The 9,742-nt window shown below is 59.9% G+C and overlaps 2 protein-coding genes across 3 annotated transcripts; one reads left to right on the plus strand and one right to left on the minus strand.

The window, feature by feature from the left end:
- Nucleotides 1–950: 950 nt before the first annotated feature.
- Nucleotides 951–3,767, minus strand: STX10 (syntaxin 10). 2 transcript variants are annotated; one of them, XM_032312714.1, is made up of 8 exons: nucleotides 3,627–3,767; nucleotides 3,206–3,375; nucleotides 2,964–3,058; nucleotides 2,826–2,888; nucleotides 1,837–1,944; nucleotides 1,639–1,741; nucleotides 1,417–1,511; nucleotides 951–1,329 (listed from the first exon to the last, which is right to left on the minus strand). In XM_032312714.1, exons 1-7 carry the CDS (start codon nucleotides 3,659–3,661, stop codon nucleotides 1,423–1,425), a joined length of 663 nt encoding a protein of 220 aa, XP_032168605.1. In that variant the 5' UTR covers nucleotides 3,662–3,767; the 3' UTR covers nucleotides 951–1,329; nucleotides 1,417–1,422. The 2 variants fall into 2 exon arrangements, with proteins under 2 accessions (XP_032168605.1, XP_032168596.1); XM_032312705.1 differs by having other exon boundaries at nucleotides 1,635–1,741; nucleotides 3,627–3,765.
- Nucleotides 3,768–6,536: 2,769 nt separating this feature from the next.
- Nucleotides 6,537–8,372, plus strand: IER2 (immediate early response 2). The gene has a single exon (XM_032312729.1). It carries the CDS (start codon nucleotides 6,699–6,701, stop codon nucleotides 7,362–7,364), a length of 666 nt encoding a protein of 221 aa, XP_032168620.1. The 5' UTR covers nucleotides 6,537–6,698; the 3' UTR covers nucleotides 7,365–8,372.
- Nucleotides 8,373–9,742: the final 1,370 nt, after the last annotated feature.

Raw genomic sequence — 9,742 nt, forward strand, 5'->3', positions numbered from 1 at the left:
CCCCAATTAGGGGAACATCCAGACATCATGGGGAGATGATCAGAGGGGATTTCAGTTCCCAAGGAGGCCTGGATGTGTCAAGAAAACCAGCCCCCCCCCCCCCCCCGCGCCCCAACCAGCTGCCAGAAAGTAGGGTTTTGAGAGCCAGTGGCATCAACAGAAAGACCAGTCACTTCAGGTAACAGGAAGTCTCTAAACAGGAAGGCTGCCCCAGGTAAGTGGAAGCACCATCTGATTCCAGAAGTCCTGTCTTTGAACCCCAGGAAGACTTGGAACTAACTATAGAAAGATCAAGCAAACCCAAGCCATAGCATCAATGGGTTTGCATCAGAAAGGGAATCTGTACGTATTCGGTTCTTTTTAAGATCGGACAGATGAGCCTGATGTAAGGACATTCTCGTAACAGGCAGTATTTCCCGGTGTGTAAATGAGCGAGCGAGAGGCGTGGTTCTGATGTCTGACCACACGCTGCACGGGATTTGAACCTCTTGAGACGCTGGCTAAGGTTCACGCTGGCTAAGTTTTCCCAGCTCACAGGAATCCTTTTACACCCAGACAAGCTCGGGAACCCCAGAGCTGACAAACGCTGCCTCGGGGACCAGGTGAGCCACGGAGCCCGGCGCTACTGGGGCCCCTCAGAAGCGACCGCTCAGCTCTGTGTCAAAGGGGTTGGCCTGCAGTAGGCCCAGAACAAGCAGAAGATTCACTGAGTCAAGGAAGAATCAGGGTTGGCATTACTCAACGTTATCCATGGTGAAACCCAGAAATAAACTGGAATGGCCTTTTCCGCACAAATCCTGACCACTGAAATACCTCAAAGGCGTGTGTGCGCGTATGCACACGCATATGCACATGCACGTGCCTGGGCCCCACAGTGTGTGCAAGTGGGGCGCGTAAAACAGGAGTCCCACTTCTTGAGCCACAAATCAACACACCATAGGATACAAACGTGTATAAAAAAGGCTGGGCTTTTATTTCCAAATTGGCACATGCAGAAGGCACAGGAGCAAATGGCTTTGGGGCACCAGAGTAGAAAGGGGGAGGGGTGTATCGGAGGTTCCCCTACCTGTACCACCTCCTAAGCGCACTTAAAACAGGACCAGTGGCAGGGGCTGTGGCCCTGAGGGTCCCACTGGCTCTGGATGAGAACCCTGGGACAGCTTCCCAGGAAGGAATCCCTTCTCCCAGGGTGGGGGCAGGACCTTGACAGCTCTCCCACCTAGAGGGACGAGCGCCCTCGGGAGGGCCAGGGTCAGAGAGAGAAGAGCAGGATAAGAACCAGAAGAAGCACCCCCAGCAGCACCACAATGGCACACCACTGTCGGCGGTCTGGGGGCAAAAGGGTCAGAGGTTACAGGGGGATGGGGTACCACCCCTGCCACCCCCCAGCTCAGCTGCCTCCCCAAGGGGTCTTACCACTCGTCATGTGGGATACTTTGGCCATCTTCCTGAGGACCCCATCCATCCGGGACTGGGTGTGGTCCATCTCATGAGCAAAGGCATCCAGCATGCTGTCAAGACCAAGATGGTGTAAATCCCCAAAAGTGCTGGGCACAATGGTGCAGCCAACTGAGGGTTCCCAGCCCCGCCTCCCTCCCACCCCCACCCCCGCCCCAGCAGGATCCTGGCCTCACATGCCCTGCTCATCCAGCTCCTCCCCAACACGGCCAGACATGTGTTTCAGAACCCGGATGCTCCCAGACACCATTTCTAGCTGTTGATCCTGTTGGTCCAAGATCAGCTGCAGATCGAAGGAATGAGAATTGCTATCAGCAAGGGGTCCTGAGCCGTTTCCAGGCTCTTCCCGCCCAGGGCTCCCCAACCACCCACACAAACCTGCTGTGTGGCCTGCTGCTCCTCAATATAACGGGAGGCGGTTGAGGCCATGCTGGCGTCCAGCAGATCGCTGGATGGCTTCTGGGCAGCTGGCTTGCCCGTCAGCATCTATGGTGGCACAGGGCACAGATTCAGGGAGAGGCAGCCACTCAGAACAGAGCCAGACACAGGTCTGTGGCAAATCTAGATGGTTGTTGGGAAGGTAGTCTTGGCAATGGGATAGCCTGGATTCCCCTGACCCACCACTTACTAGCAAGGTGACCCCAAGGCCATATCACTTGACCTCCCTGTGCCTCAGTTTCCTCATCTGTAAAATGGGGGAAATTCCTGGGGCTGGAATGAGGATTGACCAAATTATTCCATGGAAAACATTTATCATATAAACAGATGTATTTAAGAATTTAGACCTTAACCCTCCAGGCAGCACACCTGGAAAACATGTGGGCTCTGATACGTGGCTCCAAACTCAGCCCCCCACCCTCCCAGATCCCACAATGGGATGGAGACTGGTGGGTTTCATAACATGCAAAGAATGGCCGCATGACACAGAAGGAAAAAGTGTGCCAACAGAGGCGGCTGGGAGAGTGGCCACAAAAGGCATGAGCAGGCACACTCATGGGGGGAAATGGTATGCAAGCCAACCACAGCGGGGAATTCAGAGGCCAAGTTCTCCCGCTCAGATGCCTGGGTACATACACAGAAAAGTAGGCATACATCCTGGAAACAGTAACACACCAAGCAAAAAAAGAGAAAGGAAACAGACATCCAGACCCACACCAAGAGGCAGGAAGGACTCTATACACAGAGAGGGCTCAGTTGTACATAACCAGAAAGAGCTAGCAGGTGGACAGCCAGGAGACAAGTGCATGCAGAGAGGATAGACAATGCAAGGGGGACAGGTGAACTAACACAGAAGGGTCAGGATCACTCTCAAAGGGGAGGGTCTCTCTGAGAGGCTCTGGTGAAGATATTGAGTCTGGATGGCTTACCTCTCTATTATTCCTCTCCATGAAGGCTATGGCTGCAGGGCTGACCATATGGTCCTTCATATCCTGGGGAGAGGACGCCATGAATGAGTAAAGACACCCCAACCTCCCTGCACTCAGGCCACAGGAAACTCTCCTCACCTGGACTGCCTCCCGCATCCGCTCCACGAACACCTTTCTCTCCTGCAGGTCTCCGGCTGGGAGCTTGAACTTTCCTGGGTTGGCTTCCACTATGCGTAAACCCGGAGTCAGGAGTCAAGGCCAAAGTCAGACACAACCCTGTCCCTGCCTCAAGCCCTTAACTCCTCCCAGGAGTCCAGCCGCCCCCCGGCCACAGCAATGGGCTCTCCCAGGACGCCCTGCAATGCCCCCCCCCAGGATATCGATGGTCTCCTCCAGGTCTTCGAGGTCCCACTCGATGCTGCGAAGGCCATTCCGCAGCTCATTGGTCGTCCAGTCCAGCTCTTCGCGGCCGACGGCCGCGTCCTCTTGCAGGAGCTCGCACCAACGCTGGTACAGCCCGCGGGCCGTGTTCACCGCCTTCTGCACCTCACTGCGGGCCGGGACACACACAGCGGTCATGGCTGGGGGCCGGCGATCCTCCCGCCCGCCACTGCGCCCCCGAACGAGTGGGGCGTCTCAGGATACCCTGATACCCTCCTGCGTACCCCTCCCACTAGAACCCTCTGGCCGGCGCACCCTGACGGCCGTGCCCAGACCGCCTAGCACGCTCTGGCGGGCACGCGGGCACTAGCTAGCACGGGGCCCGGGCACCCTCCTCTCTCCTTCATTGCTGTCACTCACCCTCGGACAACAAAAAATGGGTCTTCGAGAGACATGTCACACCCCCTCCCCCCGCCCGAGGCCGAGCCCCCCCTCCCCTCCCGGCTTTGGTAGCGGGTTCCCTCCCAGTAGTGGGGAACGTGCCACTACCCCCGCCCCCGTCACGTGATCCGTACCACCATCGAGAGCGGGTACGCCAGAGTAGAAAGAGAGGCTTCGGAGGCCCAACGTGCGGAAACTTCCGCCCTTCTCTCGGCCATTTTTATTGTGGGCACAGATGACTTCGCGTTCGCGTACCCCGCCGCCACCGGCAATGTCCCAGTTACCTTTGGCTGGCTTGGGGGATCGGAGCTCCTGATCACTCAGTTCGAGACCCAGCCCTTCGGATTGTTGCTACGCAACCTGTTTCCCTTTGGGGCATTGTGAATAATAACCTTCCTCAAATCAGAGATTATAGCTGGGGAAAGGGATCGTTCGGTTCAGAGATCCTCTTCAGAGACTTGCTGAGTCTGCACCTTGATCCTGACCTGGGAGATCTCCCCAGTCTAGGATTGGGAAGGGAAATGATGGTCCTCCCCACTCTCCCGCGGGGATGGAGGTGCGAAGTCTTTTTGGACTCCTCTACTGGGCTCTTTCCTCCTCTTTTTTTTTCCTACGGAGGAAGGGAGCCTCGAGATCGACCTGGGGCGGGATGGCTGAGTGGGGGCCCCAGGGATGCTCCTGGGGTGTGTGAAGTCTTTCTGGGTGCGAAGATGGCAGTCGCGGGAGGGGGTGTGGTGGTGGTTCTGAGGGTTGTAGGTACAAGGAAGTCCTCTGCGTGTGGGTTCTCCATCTGGGGAGGGGCCAGGAATGCCTGGAGACAGACTCAGAGTTGACCCCTGTGTGACAAAGGCGCTCTGTGTGGGGTCTCCGGAAATGCATTTTTTTCAGAGGTGAGCCATCACCTGAGTGGGGTCGTGGTCTGTTTCTGGAGAGATCGGGGCGGGATGTCTTAAGTTCTTGGAGAGTCTGTGTGCCCCTGTGCTTCAGAGTCGCTGCCCAGAGTCTGAGATAGCGCCTGGGCCGGGGATGTCCTTGTGGATTCGCCGAGGTGGTGCAGGGGGAGATGGGGGCGTCCTCAGCAGGTTGCCCTAGTGTAGCAGGATCGTTGAATAGGCACAGTTTTAAGAGCAAATAATTGCTGAGTCCCCATGTGCGGGGGTGGGGGCGACCAGGGGGATGGCGGTGCGTGAGGGTTCTCCAAGGTTGCGTGGTTTGCCCGGGGGCGGGGAGAGCAGGAATACCTGGGAGAGAACCTTGTAGGGAGAAATTTTTGTGGGGTCTCTATGGCGGAACAAGGATGAAGGGATCCTCAGCGAATCGCCCGTTGTGTTGGCAAGGTCTTTGTGGAGGGTCTCAGAGTTGGTGTCAGTGGAAGCCTTTAGGTCTCCCCTAGGTGCCGGCGGGGGTTTTCCCGGAGGCGGCCACGCCTTCTTGGCCTCAGGAGCCCGCCAGGCTGGACTCTGGTCCGGAAGCCGGAGACTACAGCCAGTCCTAGCTGCCGGGAGAGGGGGAGGAGGAGGGAAGGGGCGTGCCCGGAGGCCAAGGCACCGCCCCCGCCCGCCCGGAAGGAGGCCGCCACAGCTCAGAGTGGAGATCCCGGCCCCTGTCCTTATATGGGCAGCCGGAAGCGGCTCGCGCGCCTGCCCTACGTCATTATATCCAAATTTAGTCGTGGAAGTCTGGCGCTTCCAGTGGCCGGAAGATTCTGCCCGCCCGTCGGCGGCTGGGGGAGGGGCGGGGGGGGTAGAGAGAGGAGCCTTTCCTTAAAGGGCCCTTGTCACGAATGAATGGATCTGTAGGAACAATTTTGCATCTTATTTTGGAGAAACTGGAAATAGGTTTTCTTGGAGGGATAGGGCGTAGCGGAGGGTGGGGCCGATGTTTTCCATCTGTCTGCTCTGTGCGTTGCTCAGTTTACAGCTCCTACCCCAACCTCGCGTCCCGGGGGGCAAAGGCGGAGCAGGGCCGTTTAGTCAGGGGGCGCTGCCACGTGTTCTCCCGGCCCGTCCTGTTGCCGGGTCCTTCGTCTTGCGAGTACCCAGCCCAGCCGTGGAGCTCTTGTAGAGGGAAACTGGGGTGTGTTCCGTGTGGAACGCGGGAATGGCAGCGCGGGCTGCGCTGGCGTCTGCAGACATCCGCTGCCCGTGGAGTGGGCAGCTATGCCCTGGAGCCAACAGCACTGCCCGCCGCCTCGCTGCCTACAAGGGGATTGAGGAGGGCTGGCTTACGCTAGAGAGACGCAGGAGCTGGAGGCCCCAGTGGTCTATTTGTTCGTTTAGCAAATACTGAACGAGTCACTGTGTCTCGATTGCCCCGCCTGAAGAAATCAGGTATAACAGTACCCTTTGCGGAGTGGAGGTGAGGCATCAATGAGGTATTTTGTAAAGGAAACCCTTAACAGCGCCTGGCGGGTAGGACTTACTAGTGTTAGCACGGTTATTTATTAAAAAAACATTAATCGAAAAAAAAACATTAATCGGTTACTGATTCAAAAAAACATTAGACACCTGGTAGATGCTAGGAACTGTGCCCACGGGGGATGTACCGGTTCGAACCCCGGTCTTCCCCGGCGCGAAGGGAAACTTGCCGCCTACAACCAGCTGGGGTTTCAGACGCAAGCACGTGGGTGGACTGTGCCCGGCTTCCGCGGCCCCCGTCTTCGGGGCCTGCGCGCTAGCGCATTGAGGGCCCTGAGAAAGGAGACCACCCCGAGAGCTCCGCCTGGACTGGGGGACGCTCCTCCTCGCCCCTACTCCCGTCCCTTTTCCCCCATTCGGTAAATCCCACCCTGTCGCTTTAAGGAGCCTCTCGCCGCGGTGCCTTGGGAAGCCCGGATGCGGCTCTCTGATTGGGCGGGGCGTCTCGGTGACTTCACTCCGGGTACAAAAGGGCCCGGGTGGCGGGCGCCGGGGCAGAGCGTCCTAGCAGTGTCACAGCGTGGGTTGGCTTGAGCGGAGGAGCGTGAGCGAGCGCGTTGCCCGGAGTGCACCTGCTACCTGTCCTGCCCAGCCAGGGAGTCCCCGCAGCCGTCGCCCCCGCCGTCGAGCCGCCATGGAAGTGCAGAAGGAGGCGCAGCGCATCATGACTCTGTCGGTGTGGAAGATGTACCATTCCCGCATGCAGCGCGGTGGCCTGCGGCTGCACCGGAGTCTGCAGTTATCGCTGGTCATGCGCAGCGCCCGAGAGCTCTACCTCTCAGCCAAGGTGGAAGCCCACGAGCCCGAGGTGCCCTTGCCGCCTGTCCGCTCCCCTGATCCTCGCCTGCACCAGTCGCGGGAAGTGGAAACTGTCGCCGAGGCAGCGCCCCCCGACGGTGAGCAGCCCTCTCCGGAGCCCATGGACACGCGGGAGGCGCCGCCAGCCGAGGAGACCCCGGCCCGCTGTGCCTCACGCCCCGCCAAAGTCAGCCGAAAGCGGCGAAACAGCAGTCTGAGTGACGGCGGGGACGTCGGACTGGTCCCAAGCAAGAAAGCCCGTCTAGAAGAAGAGGGGGAAGGAGCCTCTGCGGAGGTCTCTGATCGCCTGCAGCCACCTCCCGCGCAAGCCGAGGGCGCCTTCCCGAACCTGGCGCGCGTCCTCCAGAGGCGCTTCTCCGGCCTCCTGAACTGCAGCCCCGCCGCCCCCCCGACGGCGCCGCCGGCGTGCGAGGCGAAACCGGCCTGCCGCCCCGCGGACAGCATGCTGAACGTGCTCGTGCGGGCCGTGGTGGCCTTCTGAGGGTCCCTGAGCGGCGCCACCGGAGCCCAGAGCGCGGGCCGAACCGTCGGCCGCAGAGCGCAGACCCGAGGCGAGGTCCATCCCCGGGGGAGTGCCCGCCGAAACCGTGGAGAGGAGCTGCTCCCCCAGGCTGCGGAGAGGCCTGAAGAGGGACTCTGCCCCCGGGGAGCCGTCGCCGCCTGTGTGCAGCGGCGGCGCCGAGGAGCCCGAGCCGGGAGCGCGAGCACCTTCCGCCGAGACCTGCTGCGCCCACAGGTGCTGTCTTAACGGACTGGGACGTGGACCTTTCCCTCTCTCCTTCTGGGACTGGGAGCAGGGAGGCTTGGTTCTTTAAACTCCTCAGGGTCGGACTTTATTTTTCAGTGGGAGCTGTGCTGCCCTTTCAAGGTTTTTCAATAGTTGGTGTTTGCATTTCCAACCTCAGAAAATAATTCCAGGCAGGCGCTCCCCTTCCCCCACCGAGTGACATACTTGTGCAAGCGGTCATCGTTGCGTCATGGGGCAGACGTGGGGAGCTTCCTGTTGCCTTGCGTGGGTGTGGGGCCTGGGAGGAGGGTCTGGGGTGTGGACCGCCCTGGGGAATGGGAGGAGGGCCTCCTGAGTCACCTCGCCCCGCTTACTGCGGGTTTGTGCCCCGCGCCCCTGAACCTTCGGGTGAATAGCGGCGGGGGGCGGGGGTGCTGATCTAATTTCAGGTTACAGTTTTCTCATCTGGTGCGTTAGAGGTGGGAATATGTTCACTGTCTCAAGCGTGACCATCTCTCAGACACACAGACACAACCCAGACGGTCCTGGTCTGAATCATAAAAATCGGTGCGGGTGTTCAGAGCTCTGTAACGCTGAGCTGGGACCAGTTCCTGGTGGGACTGGGCCAGTTTGGGGAGGGGAAGATTCTTGCCAGGGCGTCCTGAGGCCTGTTTACCTTTACTGTGGTGGATTCTGTTTAATTTCATCTATCTGGTTTTCTGCTAGAAACGCCAGATAAAATAAAGACCATTTGAATAAAGTCTGTGCGGCCTGTCTGGTTTTCTTCCCTGGTGGGGGAGGGGCAGGGTTAAGAGGTCAGGAGCTGGCGGCGGCTTGCTGGGGCCCCAGAAACCGGTCTGACCGGCTATCACGTGGGCAGAGTGGGCGGGATGGGGCTGGGCCCCCTTTTCTTTGCCAGAGCGTTTCCGTGCCCTGGTGTTCCGACTGCCTAAGCTCCCCCATATTTGGGAGTTTCTTCGACATTCTACAACTCCGGGGGGTTGGGGTTGCCGAATTTGAGGCGGTGGGGGGGGTATTGCTGGATTCAGTGCCCCAGGCGAATTGGGAGGGCCACGCCTCCTTCGGAGACTTCGGAAGAATGGCAGATCTAACCCCCACCCTCCCGCCCCGCTTGATCAACTGAATCCTATTTGGCCGGGGCCCCACGGGTTGCGGGGTTGTGAGCTTTGGAGCGCTCTTTACACCCCTGTTGTGATCTCTCTTGGTATAACTGTGTGACTCAGGCTGAAAGGTGAGTTCCCAGCCTCAGTTTTCCTCATCTGTGAAGTGGGCCTTCCCTCGAGGCGGCTGTAGAGTTAGAAATACCCGTGAGAGCCCTAGTTATTTGGTTTGGGTCCAACCCAGCTCCGTTTCAGTCACCCGAGAGCCCAAAACGCTCATAATTCACCCACCGCTGATTTAAGAGAGGGCCTGTAAGGCGTTGCCCCAGGGCGGGTGGCGGGGTGGCTGTTGGGAGGACAAAGGAGCCGCAGGTGCGGACGGTGAGGACCGCGGGAGGCTCCGGGAAAGCTGCCGCCCCCCCTCCAGACGGCTGGCTCCGGCGCCGCGAGGCTTCTGCGACCCCGAGGGACCTGACCCCGAGGCCCTAGGGTGGAAGGAGGAGGGTGCGGTGGAGGGCGGGCCGGTTCCGGAACGCCCGCCTCCGGCTCCCCTCCTGCCGCCTCCACCCACCCCGATCCCCACTCCCCGCCTCCCGCAGGGTGCTCCCTGGGGAATCTAGCTCCGCTCGCCTCCACGGCCACCGGATTCTTTCCTGGGAAACATGGGAGACTTTAGCGCCACCCACTTGGAGTCCTGACCCGTAACACCCCAGTGGGACGTCGGAGGGAGGACAGGAGCTCCACCCCCGCTGTGGCAGTTCAGTGCGTTCGCGTGGGAGCAGCTCCCCCGAGAACCTAGCCGACCCCGGGAAGTCCCTGGCGGCTGGGGAGGGGGCCCTCACTGCGCATCCTGTCGCAGGAACGTCCTGGCCCTTCCTTCCTCCCGGGAAGCTGCCTGGCTGGTCCCCGCCCTTGCCTCCCGGGGGTAGGAGGGTGGGGGGCGGTTTCCGGTCTGAGGGCTGGAGGTGATGCGGTGGGAGACAGGAGATCCCCACCCCCCCCAAGCCTCTC

Source organism: Mustela erminea, chromosome 1 (genome assembly GCF_009829155.1).
Source record: "Mustela erminea isolate mMusErm1 chromosome 1, mMusErm1.Pri, whole genome shotgun sequence".
NCBI classification, from domain to species: domain Eukaryota; kingdom Metazoa; phylum Chordata; class Mammalia; order Carnivora; family Mustelidae; genus Mustela; species Mustela erminea.

Bases quoted from the DNA above. Each gene is read 5' to 3' on its own strand.
- STX10 (XM_032312705.1), bottom strand. From the start codon at position 3,661: ATGTCTCTCGAAGACCCATTTTTTGTTGTCCGAGG. The intron at 3,376-3,626 runs GTGAGTGACAGC...CCCGGCCCGCAG, and splicing joins CCATTTTTTGTTGTCCGAGG to TGAGGTGCAGAAGGCGGTGA. The intron at 1,742-1,836 runs GTTTGTGTGGGT...TTCGATCTGCAG, and splicing joins AGCAGCAGGCCACACAGCAG to CTGATCTTGGACCAACAGGA.
- IER2 (XM_032312729.1), top strand. From the start codon at position 6,699: ATGGAAGTGCAGAAGGAGGCGCAGCGCATCATGACTCTGTCGGTGTGG.